Source organism: Hippocampus zosterae, chromosome 4, assembly GCF_025434085.1.
Source record: "Hippocampus zosterae strain Florida chromosome 4, ASM2543408v3, whole genome shotgun sequence".
Taxonomy (NCBI): Eukaryota; Metazoa; Chordata; class Actinopteri; order Syngnathiformes; family Syngnathidae; genus Hippocampus; species Hippocampus zosterae.
In genome coordinates, this window is record NC_067454.1 from 25468204 (window position 1) to 25489532 (window position 21329).

At 41.9% G+C, this 21329-nt stretch overlaps 2 protein-coding genes and 1 long non-coding RNA gene across 4 annotated transcripts in view; 2 read left to right on the forward strand and 1 right to left on the reverse strand.

The window, feature by feature from the left end:
* adamtsl5 (ADAMTS like 5) overlaps positions 1 to 16475 on the reverse strand; it is a 35867-nt gene extending 19392 nt beyond the window's left edge. Inside the window, exons 1-2 of one of the 2 annotated variants that reach the window (XM_052063955.1) lie at positions 15926 to 16475; positions 3313 to 3388 (exon numbers count right to left, since the gene is read on the reverse strand). In XM_052063955.1, coding sequence (XP_051919915.1) covers positions 3313 to 3388; positions 15926 to 15948 — 99 coding nt within the window. In that variant the 5' untranslated portion in view covers positions 15949 to 16475. The remainder of the gene's footprint in view (positions 1 to 3312; positions 3389 to 15925) is intronic. The other variant, XM_052063954.1, reaches the window with a different exon arrangement.
* The window catches only part of LOC127599791 (uncharacterized), a 149257-nt gene that overhangs the window by 115270 nt on the left and 12658 nt on the right, over positions 1 to 21329 (forward strand). The window lies entirely within an intron of this gene.
* On the forward strand, positions 15514 to 16375 carry LOC127599849 (uncharacterized). Its single transcript, XR_007962199.1, has 2 exons — positions 15514 to 15752; positions 15887 to 16375. It is a non-coding gene; the product is annotated as an uncharacterized LOC127599849 (long non-coding RNA).

Genomic DNA, 21329 nt, shown 5'->3' on the forward strand with positions numbered 1-21329 from the left:
AATGAGTCACATTTATTCTTTAGGGCAGGGATGTCACATTCATTTTTAACACGAGCTACATTATAGTTACGGTTTCCCTTGGAGGGCCATTAGGACTGTGAAACCACATAGAGTAGTCAAGATTAATGGTTTATTCAACTATTGCCTAAGTGACTGAAATAAAGGTTTGGTAACAAGAAAATGTTTACAATATTTCTGTTATTTATTACATGTGCAAATTTGAAATGTTGGTACAGATTATAGCAAGCATCATGAAAGTTGAAATGTTTGATTTGCTTTCACGGGCCATATCAAATGATGCCGTGGGCCAGATCTGGCCCTTGGGCTTTGAGTTTAAGACCTGTGCTTTAAGGCAACCCCATCCGTCCGGCCAGCATGTGTTCCCGTGGTAACAGAAAGCTATACAAAGACAGCTTGCCTCTCATGTAGAAGGTCAGCCAGCATTCCCCGGATCAATTACTGTATAGTTGACTTTGAAGCGCCCACTGTGTAAATACTTATCAGTCGTTCCACCTATAAGGATACATCCAGAGTGGCTCTGCAAATGTGCACAAAAAAAATGATATAATTTGTTTACCAAAGCAAACTCAATTAATTGCACTAATTTGAAGATACTAAGTTGTTTAGTGTGTAAATGGTGCAATAACCCTCCACTCGTGTCATTTATGGTTTATGGTCTTGCCAACCCGCAACAAGATTGCATATTACTTCCTGATGGGCAGAGATGAAACTGCAAACTGTTCAGCCCTTGAAGACCTCAGCACCATAGGCAAGGAGGCGTCCAACCTATGGCCCGGGGCCATTTGCGGCCCACCTTCCATTTTTCATCGGTCCATGACATAACCAGAAATAAAACAAAACAAAAAAAAAACACTAAAAAAGACATGGGCCGTGAGGTTAGTTAAAAAAGGTGAAGGTGGGAGGAGTTAGTAAGGAGGGTGTTAGAAAATATAGGTGCCATGACAAGTAATAAATGTGTGTAGATCCCTATATTCAACGATACAACTATACATTTTGTAATGAAAATAATAACTCAATTAATCTTCCAAACTGCAGTGAATAAAGATAACTAAATTTTAGAGACCAAAATAGTTTCTTCCACTTTGTGCTCTTTGTCTGATTTATGAAGACATCACATTAACGATCCTTAAGTACTTGTTTGAAAAATGGTCACTCTGCTACAGTTTGTTCTTTTTACGGTTCTGAATGTGGAGATGGGATTTGGCTGCTATTTAGTGCACAGCTGGATCTACTCTTGTGAGAGGGACCACTATTGGCCACCCCCAAAACTTGGAAAAATCCTCAACTATTTACCCTAACTCCTTAAGCAGAAAGCTAATGAAACTAACTTGACAATACAAACAAGACAGAATTGCTTGCTTGACTGAATTTAGCGCGTTGCAAAAAGTTGACAGATTTTAAAGTGGTCCTTTCACCCTCCCATTTTTCTGTATTCAGCCCTCAAACGAAAATGTTTGTGACACCACTGCCATAGGCAATGAGGAACAGCGGGGTGCAATGCATACCGAAAGCTCACCACAAGGCGCCTCACACTGTCAGGATACAAACATCTTACAAAAACAACCTAATTAGGAGACAGAAAGAGCTCAGGGACCTGCTCATATCGGAATGTGATGGATGGGCTGTGATTAGTTGAGTTCATTATCAAAATGAGCTGGATTTCCCCCCCGTGGAACCCGAGAGCACAAATTACAGAAATGGCAGCATTTAAGTTTGTCAAACATTGGAAAATGTAAAGGGCAAGGAAAAGGTAGCGGCATGGTCTATGGTGGTTTATGTGAAGGAGATATCCACCACTCACAATAACGAGGGATATAATTTTTCAAAGAGGTTATTTTTATGCTTTTCTGTGGCTCTCTGTATCCTTGTTGCAGGTTTCAACCCGCTGATGATACTCTTTGACACCCCCTCATCTCAGCGGCTACTTGTCAGTATGGATGGAAAAGGATGCGGTGAAGGACAATCCAAAAGTTGGAGCAAGAAACAACTTCAATCCCTGTCAGTGGGTTTCCTTGCGAAATGAGTGTGATGGGAATACACAGACAAAACTGTCAATACTTCACATGGCAATGAAATAATGCAGTGGCACACAGCCAGCATGTGATCGATTCATCCCTTAGGGGATGTGAGCGTGGGCTGTTTTCTGTCTCTCTGTGCTCTGTGGTTAAGTGGCAACCAATCACCCGTTTGCTGAGCTGGGACAGGCTGCAGATTTCCTGTGACAGGAGCCGTGTTTCCATGGAGACTTTTCTGTCATTTTGATTTAAATCATTTTGAATGAAGATCACCGGTCACCTGTTTTACATGTGACACAATCTATTTCGATCTGCCGCTTACATGTGCCACGATATGAGAATCAGAATCGGAATAATAGCTTTCTTGCCATTGTACAAGTCGCTGCAGAGTAACGGAACAGACGCAACCTGTTCCAGAAACCGAAAAAAATAGGACCAACAGGAGGATACAGAACGGGAGTCTGCCGGGTCATCTTTTACAGAGCCCCGTTTTCGCAGATGAAAAGAAAAAATATAAGAGAGGAAACGAGGACAACAAAAAACAAAACAGGCAAACATCAATGCATGATCGATGTAAACCTCATGTGATTTTTCCGTTCATTTGTCAATTTAGCAAGGTAGTCGGGATTCTTTTAACACTTTTATTGAAGCGAAAGCTTGATTTGAAAACAAGTTACAAGTCATTTGAAACAAGTTCTCCCCATCGCAGACCAGACAAGCCCAGATATAACACTGCCATTTCCAAGTGCGTAAACAAAGACGTCACTCCGATTTATGTCAAGGCAGAGCATGCGCAGAGCGGACACAGCCCGACTACTCCGACTGAACTATTTACATTACACATGTTCGGACTGCTATGAAAAATTAAGTACCACTCCTGTCCATATGAACAAAATTCCACTTGGATTCTGTCTCTTCATTCAGACTCAGGTGTTTATATTGAGCATTCATTCCGGTTAGACATTCAGTTTCGTTCATATCGGAAAATAAGGCTCCTTGTAAACCAGGCTAGTGAAGAGGATGAGTGGTAGAAAATGTCTGGTTGGATCACAAAAAAGAGGCTTCTTTTGCCATTCAAGCTCACGCATTTTGGTATGACATCAAGGGTTTTTGTTTTGATTTTCTCCTCCTCTTAGGTTTTAGGAACAAAAAACAACAACAATACTATACTGTGTTTGCAGGCTGACGTCATGATATAATCGGCCCCTTAGAGGCACTAAAATTGAGCAGAAGCTTTTCAGATGTTGCTGTGCAGCGACTTGTCTCTCTGACTTACGCTCTGCAGAGACGACAGGCAGGCGGGAGCGACGAGCAGCAGGACAAAGGTCAGGGCCTCGCACGGAGTCAGCTTCCTACAGACACAAAGTGACGCAAACGGTGGACGTGAACAAATGTTAGATAAATACAGAGGTGAAGGTGCAACAGAGAAGCGATTCACAGAAGACCAAGAATTGAGGTTCAAATCAGCTTTTGGCCTCAGAGGTCTTCAGATGAGTGACATGATGCACAAATTAGCCTTTGAGCTCTTGCAACTTGTCACCTCAAACAACTGGCTATGCAAATTCCCACTCGTTGGCTGGGTTAGAGCTCCAGTGACCCAATTATTTGTAGACGAGGATATAACAAAGTCAAAGTTTCATAATATGTCCCTTTGAATCATTTCTTGCACAACCTTTGGAGGCAATCCTTGCAACCAAATATTTTCACTCTCAATGATACTTGCGCACCTGTCGTCGGTTTGAAAGGCGTCTTTTCAGACTGCATGTTTTCCTCGGATTTTGATCAGGGCACTTTGGAATGGTCCATTCCACTCCGAAGTTTTGTTCTTAGCCACTCCTATTGTAATTTTTTTGTTTGTTTTTCTGTTTTCAGCTGTGCGTTCTGGGTTCTTATCTGCTTTGGAGGGCCCATGAACTGCATCTGAGAGCTTCTGACACATGACTTGATAATCTAGAGATGGCAATATCCAATGCGCAAAGCAGCCCCAGGAGGGTACCAACAACTTTGCCCATGTCCAAGTAACATTCTCCCATCATTTCTGGACATCTAGATATCCATGCAAACCACCGTACTTCATCTATGAAAACATTTTGCATCCTACCGAATGCTCCGTTTTAACATTCCTTCTGTTCATATGTCACAATGCAGACGTGGTGCAACGAGCACAGCAAGACACTTGAGGTGCTTCCAGATAAGACCGCCACTCACGTTGGTCATGTTTTAGCTCTGTTCAGCGGCCTAGTTAAACTGCACTTTACCGGCGGGCAAACACGCCTCCCTGTGACTAATCAAAAGACAAGTGTATTTTCTGAGAAGTAATACAGTGATCCTGGAAAGACGCCCCCCCCCCCCCCCCTTTTACACACTTCCTGGCAACGCTCTGCTGTCAGACACAGTGTCTCCTCTTTGCCATGTCATGATCACACTCTTTGGACAAAGTGTAAGATGTCATGCGTCTGGAAAGCCGCCCATTTGATCTTCTCTTTTCACCACATGCTTTTTAGTTTATTTTTTTTCTCTTTTTTGTCTCTCCTTGCGCCATAAACACGGTGCAAACCCAACACTTTTGTTTTTGGCTCTATCCCAGAGCAGTGGTTGGCCTGTCCAATTAAACAATACACATCTCGCTCACACAGTTGGCTGAGCCGGCCCTCCCTTTAGCTCCTATCTTAGACTAGCATGGGAATTCATATCAGAGTAAGAAGGTCACATTAACCAAAACAAGAGTAAGGTACAAATCATCACTGTCAAAGTTTCACATCACTGAATAGAGACGTAGCAAATGTCTGCTTTGGAATCCGTGCTGGAGATCTTTGCCACAAAATATGTGATTCATTATTTCCTGCAATCTTAAATGCGTCTGGAGTAATTTAACCATCACATAAAACAACAAATCTGTCTGCGGACAAGTCAACGCAGGCCTTTATGCCTTCTGCCGGAAGATTCTGTAGAACAATATTCCAAATGCTCTAAAGTAATACGAATGGAAGCCATTGATTAACGAAAAATAAACATAGAATGAGTACAGCGCCTCCTTTGTAGGGTAGCACCGCACTTTGTCATGATCTGCTGTCAACAAGCTCTGGGAGCCGGTGGCCACACATGAGCGTTTATCAACTCATGAGCCAGATGTCGGTGAAGAAATCTGAATTGGGCTCACTTGCTGGCTTGCACTGCGCAGGTGTCCGAAAGCAAGACTCCAAATGAATGATGCTTTACGTGTGTTTTAATTGTATCCACCATATTAAAATGTTATGGAAGGGTGCCATTGAATCTCATTCTGTATGGATGTTATTTTTATCTCTCGGGAATGTTCAGTTCAGAAACAGAACCTCACTTAATCAGATATCGAATCCATTTTATTGTCTTTCTAATATGCATTTTATATGTAATACAGATTCAGATGAAATTACTACGTACAGTATCTCGGAGCCTCCCCCCTCCCCTCCCTACCACTATTTGCGGGAGATAGAGACCAGGCTGGCCTTCAAATAGCAAAAATATGTGCATAATTGATGTGAAGGGGGGAGGGGCAAAAATGTCCATGCAAAATGGGGGGAAGGGGGAAAAAAAATCCCGTAAAATATTTTTACAATTTGAAAAAGGAAATTGAAAAAAAAAGCAGAACAAGATATGTGAATCTGCGGGTGCTGAACAGCGAGTCTGCGAGGTGATAGATGGATGAACTGTTATCATAATCTTTTTGTGCTGATGTGTACCTTTCCATCGAGGGGCATGGCCCGTAGTTTGGCATTCAAAGGGTTTCAGAGGGTGTGTTGGCATTTGTAAATGTTTTTTTAAAATTCGGGACATTTATGATTCAACCATGTAAATTGTGCCTCGCATCAAGTTGTGAAAATATGTGACAAAACAAAGTAGAATCGTGCAGACGCCACAAAAGCCCACACAGATGTCAACAATCGGCAAGATGGATGATTGTATTTTGCTCCAAATGGTTCATCCATCTACTCGACCTTCAAAACTTGAAACGTGAAAGCAAAATGATTCCAATGAAGACATTTGCTCCAAATAGTATCCACGTTGACACACGTTCATCGTAAAGATGAACTCATTTTTACTAATTTTTAGAAACCTTTTTCCTAGGTTTGACTTTCTGTTTGGTCGAACATGAAAAGACAGCAGTGGCAGACACTGACTGATTGCCCCCCTAACTGCAGGGGCCCTTCAAGAGGTGAGAGGGGTCAGCCTGCCTCCTCCTGCTCTCATTAAGCCTATAGCAGCACATTAGTGCATAGCTCCAGGCCAAGGAGAGGGAAGTGGCTTTAATCAATGCGAGACGAGTTGTTTATTTTAACTGACATTTGTTGCACACATGACAAGGGTGGGAGAGGGAAACACCCGACACAAATGACACCCGATTACACTTAAACGTAGGTAATGGTAAACACTGCAATTACTGCTTGTTTACATTGCTTACGTTCCTCATTTTTATTTTCGCATTTAAGAAATCGATCATTGAGTTTTCGTGTTTTCATATGGTACACAATACTATAGGGAAATTGTTCAATCGTCGACAATCATTGTAATTGTAATTTGCCCAAAAGTCTTTCTGATTAAAAAAACGAAACAAAAAAAAGATTGACTGATGGGACAAAGTGATCAAAAAGATCCAAGTTTGGGAAACAAAGGATCATTCATTGATCGCAAATACAGTACAAGTTGATCTGTGAAACTCATTCAATGTAAAATCGCGGCTACTCCATTTTTGTCTTTGGTTAACAATGCGAAATATCATATCTAGTTAATGAGAGAGAGAAAGAGAGATACATACGTATTGGGATATATTTTGACATACAAGAAATTTTACTCTTACCTGTATTGGTTTGTTTTGGAGTAGGCGCCGGCCGGGGTTGAAGGGCGGGGGCAGGGAGGGGGTTGACTGTATGATTAATTGGTTACACCGAATCTACTCTTAGACTTATTGAGGCACTGTTATTTTCTGTAAAAACTCAATCAACAGATTAAAAGATGTATTGTCATGCTTTTGATTTCCATGGATTTCTGGGCCGCTCATTCATTTTCATTGTTGTAACACATCATGAGCAGCAAAAAAAATCAAGTCAGAAGTCTACTGAAACATTTTGTCTGCCAATTTAAATACATGATCAGAAGATCTTGCTTCACACATTCATCGAAAAAAAACACACTTCCAAAACATCAACGGCATTCATAAGGGGAACAAATTGGATCTTTTGAGAATGTGAAAAATGAACTGTGGAGCAAGTTTGAGCATTTTGGCAGACACAATCCTGGTTTTGGACAATTATAGCAGCTCCCCCATCAGTTGGCATCAGCCAACAATTTGGGACTATTCTTGCACACGCAAAGATTTAGTAGAGTAGGCCTCAAAATGTGTTCATTTAAGATCCGTTATCCCAATCGATGAGACAGGCCATCAAATGTTTGCTTTTTCAATGAAACTCATTTTCATCCTCGATTATTTTTATCCTAAGAATGAATAGCAGCCAGACCAAAAAAATAAATCTGCATCACGGTACTTTCCGTTGACTAAAAAAAAAAAGAAACATTCATTTTCATGACAGAAAATGTTGATTTTCAATCTATAGATCCAACAAGTTCCTGAAATTCCTTCAGTGTTTCTGCACGGTGACCGAGAGGCGACGGCTTTTAAATGAGGCAGCTCACCCACCAAGTTCGAAAGCAGTATGTCTTCCAATTCGAAGGCTGTTCTTAACCCTCTATCCCCCCTCAACCCCCCCACTTGAAATGGAGCAAAGACACAAGCAGCATTTCGGGATAGCCGGGTGGAGGGTCTGATCATTATAAGGAGCATGCCACTGAATAGACTGACACAACCTTTAACAGATGTTCAGTCTGAGAGCCCTTGGTCAACTCTGACCCCTGAATGTGTGGCGACTATGAATGAAGCAATAACAATCGAGCGCTCTGTCGCCCAACTCTGCATGCATTCATGAAACGAGCTTCTTTGAGTGCTAATGGCAGCTCTTTGTGGTGCAGCAGCTGCTCCCATCGGAGGACCTTTGAAAGGTGAACTTCGAGGTGCCATCTGAGCCAGATAAATCAAATACTGTTCCTCCGACTGATCCGCCACCGATCACGATCAGCTGATTTCTGCGCAAAAGTACGTGATCGGCATACGCCGATCGCTCCCTTTCATTTCCGATCACACAAACTGATCACCATACGCCGTTTAATCCCGATAGGTGTTTGAAATAAGAGATTCAAAATCACACTGTTGATTTTTTTTTTGCTGCTGCTTGGGCGTCTAGACTCAAACTCTTGCTCAATGACGTTCGTTTCCCTTTGCTTTGTTTTGCTTCACTTCACTTGCTTCTTCCATGACACAGAGAACAAAGTTGGTACACCATCATACCTCAGGGATTATAAGATTATCTTTTTACAGCCACTTGGACTGAGACGGAGCGCCAAGAGTCATCTGCAGTCCTGGAGACGCAACCTGAACGTGTTCTTAGACTAAACGTTTTCATGACAATTCCTTTGGGGGGTATAAAAAAATGCTTAAGCCTTGGCTGGATAATTTAAATAGGGTAAGAAATTGTTTTTCGCAAGAAGGGTGGCTGTTGAGTTAAGGCCCATTCCATTTGATTTTGGGCAAGAAGATTAGTCTTTTTTCATTGATAGTATATTGAGTGCAATTTCTATCGATATTGATCAGGTGTTTATTGCGCTATACATCAAATGATTTCCCATCCGTAATCACACCCATACCAGAGTTAGTTATAAACAGGATGGGATTTTTCATTATCATTAGCTTTTATTTCGTGGATCGTTTTTTATTCAGTTTGTTTCAATTCATTTTTAGAGTAAGTCTTATCGATGTTATTAGTTTAGATATTTTTTCCCCCCAAAAATCTTAATTTTAGTTTAGTTTAATTAGTTTTAGTCTTCGTTTTAGGGGGGCGGGGTTCAGTACAAGGTCCATTTGCCAAGTGCAAGATTAGAAGCAAGATCACAAAGTATTGCGGAATGAAATGAAGTAGGCTACAATTCTCAAACTGTTTGACATTCCTTCTTTTGGATGCACAGCAATAAAACAAATAAATACATTTGTACATTTAAAATGAACCCTGAAAGCCCATGTCTGATATTAATTGACAAACAGGAAAGCAAAGGACATTTTCACGATAATTATAATTAGTCCCAGTTACTTTTATCAATGTAAGTTTTTTCTAAAAGCATTTTTATTGATATTTCATTCACAAAAAATGTTTCAATTTTAGTGGGTTTTTTTTCCATTTTCATGCACTATAATAACCTTGACCCATCCACATCTGAATCACAATAAAAAAGAAAGTTAAAGTCTCGTTCAAAAACAATGGACTAAAGTTCACCGGGTTTGGAAATATTAAAAAACAACAACAACAACAAAAACCCATACGAACCATCCTTAACCATAACAATAACGTGCTGAGAAGGAAACCCACACACGAGGCCAAAGCAGTAAACACTTATCTGACTGAACCTTGTAACAGGCCGGGAATAGAACAATTTTCCCTGGTAGCAAACAGCGATCAATGTACATACGTGAGCCAAGTACGCTCTCCCATTCAAAGAAGGCTGGATACAAACATGGCAGAAGGAAGAGATCAAAGGGTCTCGAGAGAGGCGCTCACAAGTTCAGAATACATTTTTCTTCAACTTTGGCCTGTGAAATGGAATACTTTGTTGTTTTGTTTTCAAATGTATGACTGAACCTCAGAGGTCTCTACAAGATGTTCAAGAGAGGTCTATCACAAGTGAACCTGCGTGCATATTGCTTCATCCTAACTCATGGTACCAGTCAAACTTAGTCATGCTGGACTGTTTTCATTTATTTTTTTTATTGAGCAATTATTTTAAATTGGGGTTATCAAAAAAAAGATCATATTAAAATGCTTCAAATGCGAACTGCTTTTAATAAGTCATGCTTTTGTGGCAACAAGCACAGCATGTCAGCAGCAAATTGGCTTTTTTTAGGGGGGGGGGCACTTTTTTTAGCTGGGGTTTGCACTGCCATGTAGCGCCGTGGAGACATTTGACTTTGTTGTAACAACGTTCACATTGCTTTTTGTTGCGGCAGTTTTTAGGGTAATTAACTTTTCATGTTTCAATCTTCGACATTGTTCTCAAAACATAAGACACCATCTTGACTGAGATACTTTTGTTATGAACTTAAATACTCTGGCAAAAGTCAAGCAAGTTTCATGTGTCAAGTGTCAATCCAAGACACCATGAGGGGTAAATTAAAGAGGCGACAACGTTATGCATTGGTTGCTAACAACAAAAGGGTGAAGTCAGGGTCCAAGCTTCTTCAGTTAACATTCACATATGGTCAAACACGATGAGGGAAATCCACAGAATGTGCAGTATAACATATTGGTCACACTGACAATTATAATAATACACCTCACAAATGATGCTCTAAGTGTCTTGGCATAATATCCATCCAGTCATTTTCCGAACCGATTTATCCTCACAAGGGTCACGGGGGGTGCTGGAGCCTATCCCAGCTGTCTTCGGGCAGTAGGCGGGGGACACCCTGAACCAGTGGCCAGTCAATCGCAGGGCACACACAGACGAACAACCACCCGCGCTCACACTCACACATAGGGACAATTTGGAGTGTTCAATCAGCCTGATATGTATGTTTTTGGAATGTGGGAGGAAACCGGAGTACCCAGAGAAAACCCATGCAGGAGAAGATGAAAACTCCACACAGGAAAGCCGGAGCTGGGATCAAACCCACAATCTCTGCATTGTGAGGTCAACGTGCAAACCATTGGACCACCAGGCCGCCCATATTGGCATAATATTGGTGGTTGAATGATATACTATGTCACATCATTGGATTAGGGACCTGACACTGATGCCTAATTGTCAGTGTGGTATATGCACGTGTCGATATTTTCTGTTTCGGACTATAACCGGTGGTCAGCGCATGGTCGAGTGGTTAGCACACCGACAGTGCAGAGGTCGTGGGCCTTCCAGCTCCGGCCTTCCTGTGTGGAGTTTGCACGTTCTCCCCGTGCCTGCGTGGGCTTTCTCCTGGTCCTCCGGTTTCCTCCCACATTCCAAAAACATGCATGGCAGGTTGATTGGACACTCTAAATTGTCCCTCGGTGTCCCGGATGGTTGTTTGTCTCTTTGTGCCCTGCGATTGGCTAGCAACCGCTTCAGGGTGGCCCCCGTCTACTGCCTGAAGAAAGCTGGGATAGACTCCAGCACCCCAGCGACCCTCGTGAGGATCAAGCGGTTTGGAAAAGGGATGGATGGATGGATTGATATTTTTTACCAGTGCACTTACGCTATGGCAGCGGTCAACCTTACGGTAAATATACAAGTTGTTTAAATAAATATATTGCTCCTTCTGATCAAACCAGTGATCAACTTTTTTTCCCCCAAACCTTCTGATCCGTGAGCAACTCCAAACACCCTGGTCAGGTACAGCCGGGTTTTGATGTAGTCATTTTTTAAAATGTTACGTTTATTTGTTGATTTGGTGTCATGCACCATTCAAGGTGCCCGGCCCACATGGACTTATAAGACACACCAAACAGTAGGCAGACATCCACAAATAGATCAAACAAAGAATGTCCTCTTGTGCTGCAGTCAAGCGCAGAAACTGAACCAAACATAACGGCTTATACTTGAACAAATGCTCGAATCATTCTTCATTTAACATTGAGCACAAATATACAGCTACACATCGGACACTTTACAAAATAATCGCCTCTTCAATTCATCATACACGGGACAACAAAACAAAACAAAAATATATTTTTTACTGTCATTTGATGATGCCATAAGAACACTCATGAACTCACAATGGACTGATACCAGCAACCCATTCATCGAGTTCTGATACATCCTCACTTGCCTTCAGCATGAATGCATGGACACTTAAGATTGGTAGACATATACCGGTAACTTGAATGTTCTTGCATTTGTGGGACATTGCGCTAAAGACAGTGACAAAAGTTTCAATTATGTGCCCCTTATCATCAATTAAGGTGAATTGTACCGCTTTTGTACCAAGTAGCAATACCGCTTTTGTTCCCAAAAGCGGAAATGTCGTTCTTAATCATAAACTAGTCAAGACTGAATCAATAGTGCCTCAGTTGGTTGCTTCAAATGCTTCAACTGAAAAATAAACCCTCTCAAGTGATTTCAGTGATTTGTTTCCAATAATAAATATAATTTGTTCCATACATCCATTTTCCGATCCACTTTATTCTCACAAGGGTCACGGGGGTTGCCGGAGCCTATCCCAGCCGTCTTCAGGCAGTAGGCGGGGGACACCATGAATCGGTTGCCAGCCAATTGCAGCTCACACAGAGACGAACAACCATCCGCGCTCACATTCACACCTAGGGACAATTTTTTTGAGTGTTCAATCAGCCTGCCATGCATGTTTTTGGAATGTGGAAGGAAACCGGAGTACCCGAAGAAAACCCACTCGGGCCTGGGGAGAACATGCAAACTCCACAAAGGGAGGCCGGAGCTGGAATTGAACGCGGTACCTCTGTACTGTGAGGTTGACGCGCTAACCACTCTCTCAGCACCAAGCCCAAGTACGTACTTGGCTTTTCGGGCAGTAATCACTGATTCATTTAGCCATTATTTTGCTGGGCAGGGTTGGATACGCTCCGCTTTAACGCGGTTCCAGCCTGACATCTGTGAAAAGTGTACTCAATCACCAAAGCCCTTCACACTTCATTCTGATGTTGTATGAGGTATTCACTTGCGCATGCACACACCAAATAATAAAATCATGCACTGGAGAAAAAAACCTATCATAAAAATGACGAATAAACAAGGTGTGCTTACGTAATTTTCATATGTACTGGTAGAAGAAAGGCCAAATGCTAAAAAAAACAAACACTATTTTTTTAACCTGCATGCCCAAGTCAATAACCTGTGGTATTATGAAAAAAAAGCCAAGCTTTTAGCATAAAGCCTCCAAGTACATTCGAACATGCTTGCAAATATCCTGGAACGTACTCGCAAATACGTTTTTGAGCACATTTACTTGTTAAAAATGTTTACTCCACATTGGCAGTTCCATGCTTCCGTAGTTGATAAAGCAGAGCGGCACATGTTATTCAGCCTGTGGATAACACGACAGACACTTGGGCACATATATGAGTACAATAACGTATCTGAGTGACATGTAAGAGTCGGGCAGGATGTGTTTTCAGCAGAGTGAGCAGTCACACCCCGAGCAACCGGCAACTGGGAGGAGGGTTCGTGATTTTGGAGCCTCGTTTGTTATTGCTTTTTTTAATTCAGTCAATTTGGCAGGCTTGGTCACGCTATTCTCTTTGTTGTGTCAAATTTAGAAGAAGTGTTTCACTTTATGGTTTTTCACTTTAATTTTGCTCATATTGAACACCAACGCGCCTGCGAATTCAGTCGGAGTAGTCCTATGCACTCAAGAATACATTTAAGCTCCCCTGTAAATATAAAATGCAGTCTTTCTTATCTCTTCCTGTGAAAAACACATTTCCCCAGGAGAAGTGGAGGAATTATGTTAGTCCCAAGAGGACATGAAAATGACATCACTGCACGTAAACCAAATTACAGTCCTCTTTTTGATGCTGCATTTATGCTTGTTGTTCCACGCTATGTTCAGAGGTGCTCAGAGGCATGGTGGCTGTTTCCCAAACAAGCATTCCTTCATAGAGATATCACAGACGGAAAAGTTGCGCTGAGCCAAATCCTACCTTATCGGCTCTTCGACTTGCAGACCAACCACTTTGACATACTGTCGTTCATCGTACAGACAGCCCCTATAATTCCTCTTGACACATCACATCAAATGTAGCACCTTAAAGGCTTAAAGCACCGAGATATTCCCGTTGTGTTTTCGCGAACAGTGCAGAAGAGGACACAACACAGCCAAGGTGAATTGAAGGTCATGACATTCAAAGACAGATTGAAGATAAATAGAGTTTGTATACACAGTTGGACCAGAGGATTTGACTTTGTTTGTGTGTCCGGTGTTGAGGGGCTTATATCCTTTATAGTATTATTTATAGCCGGTGACATGGAAGAGATAAATGCGGTGCAGCAGCATAGGTGGAACTCAGAGCAGGGAGTTGAAATATGCCAAAAGTGGCATTAACTCACTGATCGCAGGAAGCGCTTTACAGCAGACTGAATAGGACCTAAAGGAAGTACACATGCATGCTGCATGCGCAACTGCAGACATATCTCACTGCCAAGTTTCTCTCAGGTATATATATTGTGCAATGAGACATTATCAGTGCCGCAGGGAAATTGTTCGGTTTCGCTTAATTGTGAGAAAAGTCATTTTCGGTATTTACTAGAAATACAAATAATATCTTTGTCCATCTATCTATGCCAGCAACGTATATGGATAGGTACAACAATGAAAGAATTTAATACGATTCCATGAGATGGCAATTAAGCTGTATATCTCGAGCTGAAGTGTAACACTGGCAGTGTGTCGTGGAGTAACAGCTGACTTGACTCTCTTGCAGGCCGTCCTTTTTCGCCATTACAAACTGTTGCTACCGAAGACAGCAGCACAACCTTGTCTTCAATGCTGTTCAATTGCTAAATGGGGGTGCTAAAAAATGACTTTACGCTGACACTGGATTATATGCCGCCTGTTGGACAATAAAGAGTTTAAAAGAATAGTTTGCGCATCGACCTCAAAGTGCAGAGGTACCAGGTTCAATTCCAGCTCCGACCTCCCTGTGCGGAGTTTGCATGTTCTCCCCGGACCAGCGTGGGTTTTCTCTGGGTTCTCCGGTTTCCTCCCGCATTCCAAAAACATGCGTGGCAGGCTGCTTGAAGGCTCTAGATTGTCCTTAGGTGTGAGTGTGAGCGTGGATGGTTGTTCGTCACTGTGTGCCCTGCGATTGGCTGGCAACCGGTTCAGGGTGTCCCCCGCCTTCTGCCCGAAGACGGCTGGCATAGGCTCCAGCATTCCCGTGACCGAGAATAAAGCGGTTTGGAAAATGGATGGATGGATACACATATATATATATATCAGAGTCACCATTTTCTTTCTCTAAAAAGTTGGATTTAATGTAACCCTGGCCACGAGCACTAGCACAGGAGTAAATCAAATATGAAATGTGGGCCGGCATGGCTCAGTTGTAGTGGTTGTCTTTCAACCCAGAGGTTGGGGGTTCAATCCTTGGCGGCTGAGACCTTGTCGAAGTGTCCTTGAGCAAGCCTCAGTTGCTCCTGATGACGCAGCATCAGGAGGCGAATGAGGAAACAGAGTAAAGCGCTTGAAGTACAAAAAGATAAGTGATGTATAAATGACAGCCCATTTACATTTCTCATCTCATCAAAGTTGATTTGAGTCAAATTTAGTGGAGCCATACTGACAGGCAGATAGACGAAGAGACAGACAGACTGACAGAGATAGATAGATAGATAGATAGATAGATAGATAGATAGATAGATAGATAGATAGATAGATAGATAGATAGATAGATAGATAGATAGATAGATAGATAGATAGATAGATAGATAGATAGATAGATAGATAGATAGATAGATAGATAGATTGATACTTCTCGCACGATCCTTTGACAGAATGACGTATCAAAACAACATTTTCCACAATGGGGAGTGGTTGGGGAGCAATCAAGTTTCCCCGGAATTTATCACCTCCCGCTCATCAGACGTTAACGGCTTTGCAGCCACTTGCAAGAAAAAGAAAAAGAACTCAAGGTAAATATTTGTATGTGAGGCTGCTCGTCGTGTCCTTTGAAAATACCCAATTAGTCTCCTATTAGCATATAGGTGAAAAAAAAGCTGATGACTGGCTGGAAGCTCATCTTGATGAAATTCCTGCATTTCGCTAGGTTACAACCCGTTTTGAAAGTCAGGGTGTCGTTTCTCACCTTGCGGATGAGGAAGAGGACATCGTGGTGGATACTCAAGCAGTCACGTGCTCTTTAGCTGTCTTCGTTCTCATGGTGTCAAAAGGCACGGCTCAAGTGCACTCCGCATCCCAGCTGACAGTGTCCACAGTCGGATTTCAGAACCTTCCATGGCAGCCTCTTCTCTGTACCGGCTTCATCCAGAACGCTTCAAAATTCTTAAACCACTCTCGCCACTTTCGGGTGTCAAAATCACATCGAAACCGTCTTGTTTAGAGGGGGAAAAAGACGATATTATTCTAGAATTAAATAACAAACGAAGCTCGCACGCTCAAGTGACTTTCATTTGGGACTTTCGCTTCCAAGCTCCTGTGTCTCTCTACTCAAAGTGGACTGAGTACTACTGCGCTGTACTACTTCGTGCCTTTTCTTCATTCATAAATCCAAACAAGTCCAACGGGTGCTACAATTTTTTTTTAAAGCCTGCAAAGTGCACACGGCCACCCGAAAGCAGCAACCAGGAGACATTCCGTTTGTGTTGAACGCTTGTCAGAGTCTCAGTCTCTCTCTCTCTCTCTCTCTCTGTCTCTCTCTCTCTCTCTCTCTCTCTCTCTCTCTCTCTCTCTCTCTCTCTCTCTCTCTCTCTCTCTCTCTCTACCTGAGCTACATTCCTGACTCTCCCCTCCAATCACAGCTCAGCTTTTCTCTGTCATACTTTTTTCTCTTGGCTCATGTCAATAATGAGTATGTATTCTCATCAGAGGTGGCAAAAGTACTTCCACTGTCCTAAAAGTAATCATACAGATACATCATGCTTACGTAAATGTGTGTGTGTGTGTGTGTGTGTGTGTGTGTGTGTGTGGAGATATATACAAACATGTTCATGCATACATGTACATACACACTGAACTAAAATCTAGATTAAAAAAAACATTTACATACATGCGTTTTGATTGAAAAATAATTGACCCCTTTTATTAACTCACATAGGCGTCATGATGAAAAGAAGACAAATCAGGTCACGTTAGTTAGCTTGACTTTTGTTCCCTTTGATTTGCCATCATAGTGAATAGAATAACAAAAACTGCATCTGAAAATGTATGCCTTAAATACTGTAAGGCCAGGGGTCCCCAAACTTTTTCCTGTGAAGGCCACATAACTTTAACCCTTCTCTAATGGGGGCCAGTGTCAGATTGTAACATCAACGATCGTGAGGGAGCTTAAAAAATGTATTGTTTACCAGAAAGCCACACATAATCCTTTCCAGGTTCTTTACAGAAAAAAAGTCAGGAAACAAATAATAACACTATTAATAAAATAAATAATAACTAAATAACCCTCTCTGAGTTCTTCACAGAAAAAACAGGAAATAAATAATAACTAAACAACTCTCTCTCTTTATAGCCCCTTGAAATCCACAAAAAAAGACTTCTGCCATCTACGAGAACGCCACCTACTGTATCTTGTCTTGTTTATGTCTGCTACCGTCTTGTTCACGTGTTCTACTAATTGATCTGAGACACAACTAAAACACTGAAACATTCTATGGTGTGTAAATAACTTTGTGACCTTGATTTCAACCCTATTTGCGTCATGGGTCAATTTGCCCTGAAGACCACCTTTTGTACTTTTTTTTGTACAGCTTCCATGGAAATGTGAATAAAAACATTTCAAATTTTCTGCAGTTGGGGACAATATAGAAAAAGTCATAACATTTCAAGTTAAAAAGTTATCATTTAGGGGTTTTTTGGGGCGTTTTTAACACAGTGACGGGTCATTTTGACCCGAGGACAACAGGAGGGTTAGGAGGCCGTATCTGGCCCGCGGGCCGTAGTTTGGGGACCCCTGCTGTAGGCTATGGGGTTTCTCAGCTTAGACAGAGATTTGTTTTCATGCTCGAAGCAAGTGGTTTTTCAGCTGAGACAATTTATCCATCATGAATCATTCTTGTCGTCGACAACATCAAATAATTCTCTGAAATAAAACCACGGATGGAAAATCTCTTGCATTTCAGAATCGTTCATTCAGATTCACGTTCCCTCCCTTTGTTGCTGTCCCTGATTTTAAACAAGATCTTAGTTGTGGTCGCAATTGCTTCTATTTCGGTCTTTTTTTTTTTTTTTTACATCATGTCATCATCCACGGAGACTGCAAAAGTCGCAAGCTTAATTTGACAAAGCAAGGAAAAGACAGTCCAGACATCTGTTTTCAAGTGTCGTCAGAAAAGTGTATACATACATATAAGTAATGATATAGGCCCTACAGATTCCGGAATAATCTACTTTCGTACAGTAATTAAGATGTAGCAGTGCCCACTACTGTAACGTTTTTTCCTACTAGGAGGAAAGTGTACCCTAATGTAATTTTAGGGGCACAAGCAGAAAATTTAGGGGCACGCAAGTTGAATTGGCAGAGTTAATATTGAATCCACTTCTTTTCAATATATTCCTGAAAAATGGCTTGATGTGTGGAGCAGAAGTCGGCAATAAAAAATATGCAACAGTATTAATTATACAGGCGGCCGGGTGATCGACTGGTTAGCGTGTCGGCCTCACAGTGCAGAGGTACAGGGTTCAATTCCGGCTCCGGCATTCCTGTGTGGTTTGCTTGTGCTCCGCGTGCCTGTGTGGGTTTTCTCCGGGGAAGTTTCATGACTGAGGCTGATTTGTCAATTCTTTCATCTCTGAATGCAAAATATATCATGTCACAACTTGACTTGTTAACAGACACACACCACCCGCGTTCCATCAAAAGAGCTTTTGTTTTGCTCTAAAATCCCCCGTGAGACACAAATTGCAAGAAATGGTTGTGCTACATTGCTCAGGTAGTCTTGGTGTGTGCTTGATGAGTTCATTCTTATAGGAGTTGCAATTATTTCCATCACAAGACATGAGTCAGACAAGGCAACGATAGTCCCTTGTTCAGGAAGACCAGTGGGAAGACCTGGTAATGGTGAGACCCCCTGGGTGCCCCTATCTGAACTCAAAGAACGGTCTCCAGTCCCTACGTCAGTATGTCACACGCCCTTTAAACTCCGCCACAGTGGGGATATCTTATCAGACCCTTTAAGACAGCTTTAAGCCTTGACCTTGACTTCACTTGCAGACATAACAGGACGGTGTTGGAGGTGTGTTCCTTAAGGCAACAGGAACTCCAGTTCATTGGTTTCTTTCTGACTTTCGGGTTGAGTGAACGCTGGCGCGTTTTGGCTGCCGCTGCTCAACCCGTATTGTTTTGTGTTTTTTGTTATTGTAAAGTGTCCTTGGGTGTCTTGAAAGGCGCTTATAAATAAAATGTCTTATTATTGTCTCACGTAAGGAGAAAATAAGTGACTTTTTCTTCAACTTCACATTGACTTTTTTTTTAACCCCATACTTAACAAGTTTTGCTCTCCTCAATTAACGTTTTAAGATTTTCAGCCCCATCCAAAATTACTACAATTTGATCAGTTCAATCCATCAAGCGCCCCGCCCCCCCTACCCCCACTCCAAATGTGTTGAACTTTTACACATTGTAAACAGACATTGACCTTGTCTGACTGTTTTATTAGGTTTACTACATTGTTTGGTTGTTTTGACCCCTTGGGGGTCATTGAAGTGGTGTAAACACTATTTTTGGACAGACCTTTTAATGATATGTACAGCTGCAGTATTTGGAAAAAATACAGCAAAGCTGACAGTGATACATCAATATATAGGCTACCAAACCTGAAGTGAATGAGATATATGGATGGTTTTGGCTCTGCTGGTGGAGTGAATGTGGGAGAAAACCGGAGTACCCGGAGAAAACCCACGCAGGCCTAGGGAGAACATGCAAACTCCACACAGGGAGCTGGAATTGAACCTCCGCACTATGAGGCCAATGTGCTAACCAATTGAGCACCGTATCGCCCTGCATGGGTGCCAGTCGACCAAAATAGGATCCTCGGTGTGGCCAAATGTGGCGCAGTCTTAAAAAGAGAGAAGGGACTAGTGAGCTCAGCAACACCAAAAGACCAGGAAGACCACGAAAAATATATTTGGTGGATGCATGTTTTCCCTTGTCAAGAAAATCCCCTTCACAACAGTTGGCCATATCAGGAAAACTCGAAGGTGTATCCGTCTGAGTCAACAAGAAAGTGACAACTTCATATGAATAAAGACAAAGTTTTCACCAAAGGTTGTAAACCGTCGGTGAGCTTCTAAAACCTGAAGGCCAGATTAGAGTTTGCCAAGAAAATTCTAAAATGGCCTGTACAAGTTCAAGAACAACATCCTATGGAAAGATGAGACAAAGATCAATTTGTACCAGAATGTTGGCAAGAGAAAAGTATGGAGAAGGGAAGGCGGTGATAGTGCCATGGGGTGGGCATGTTTGGCTGCCAGTGGAACTGGATCTCTTAGATTTATTGATGATGTGACTGCCGACAGAAGCAGCTAAATGAATTCCGTAGTAATATTGTCCGTCATATGCAGCCAAATCCAAAAACTTGATATGCGATTGACCAAAAGCATACAAAGAGTTTTTAAACGCAACGAAGGGGAATGTTCTGCAAGTCAATCACCTAACCTGAATCTGACTGAACATGCATTTTCTTTGCTGAAGACAAAACTGAAAGGAAAATGACCAAAGAATAAGCAGGAACCGACGACAGTTACAGCAGAGGCCTGGCACAGCATCACCGGAGATGAAACCCAGCATGTGGTGATGTCCACGGCTTCGAGACTTATGGCTGCCTTTCATTGTGAAGGTGACAGTGATTTCTGATTGTGCTACTTTTGGTCCCTTAAAAAGGTGGAGGAACATATAAAATGTCTTGCAATAAGATAAGATATCCTTTATTTGTCCCACACTGGGGAAATTTACATTCCTACATCGTTCAACTGAGTTGGATGTAAACACGCTCAAATTAAAGCTCAGTCTGCACTTATCGGGAAAAGGCAATTAGGGCACCCAACGCTAATGTTTTCATTTTTGGGGATGGTTCACTGATTTTCCATTTTGCTGTTGCTATTGCCCGGGACAATGAGAAAGGATATAAATCAGTCGTTTCTCACTACACCACAGTTAAGGATGTTTTGTTTGCAATCTCACTGAACCGTTGAGAGTCTAAAGTGTGTTTTAAGACTCCAAGTCTATTTTAGTTTGCGCTTAAGGTCAGTGAACGTAAGCACAGTCTCTATGAATAGTCACGTGTCTTCAGTTTCTTTCATGTTCTCTCAAGTCCTCGTTTATTCACCGTTTTAGTTTATCAAACGCTTCACAAATTGTGACACAACTACTTCCAGTGAACCATCCAAGCGATGATAAATGCAATCTTGCGTAGCTATAAAAATGAATTTCGTCACGGTGGCATCCTTCAGCTGTGTTCTTGTCCCTGCTTGTAGAAAGATTTTCCTCATAATTTCACCCTGATAATTGTTCATCCCACTCCACGTTTTAAGTC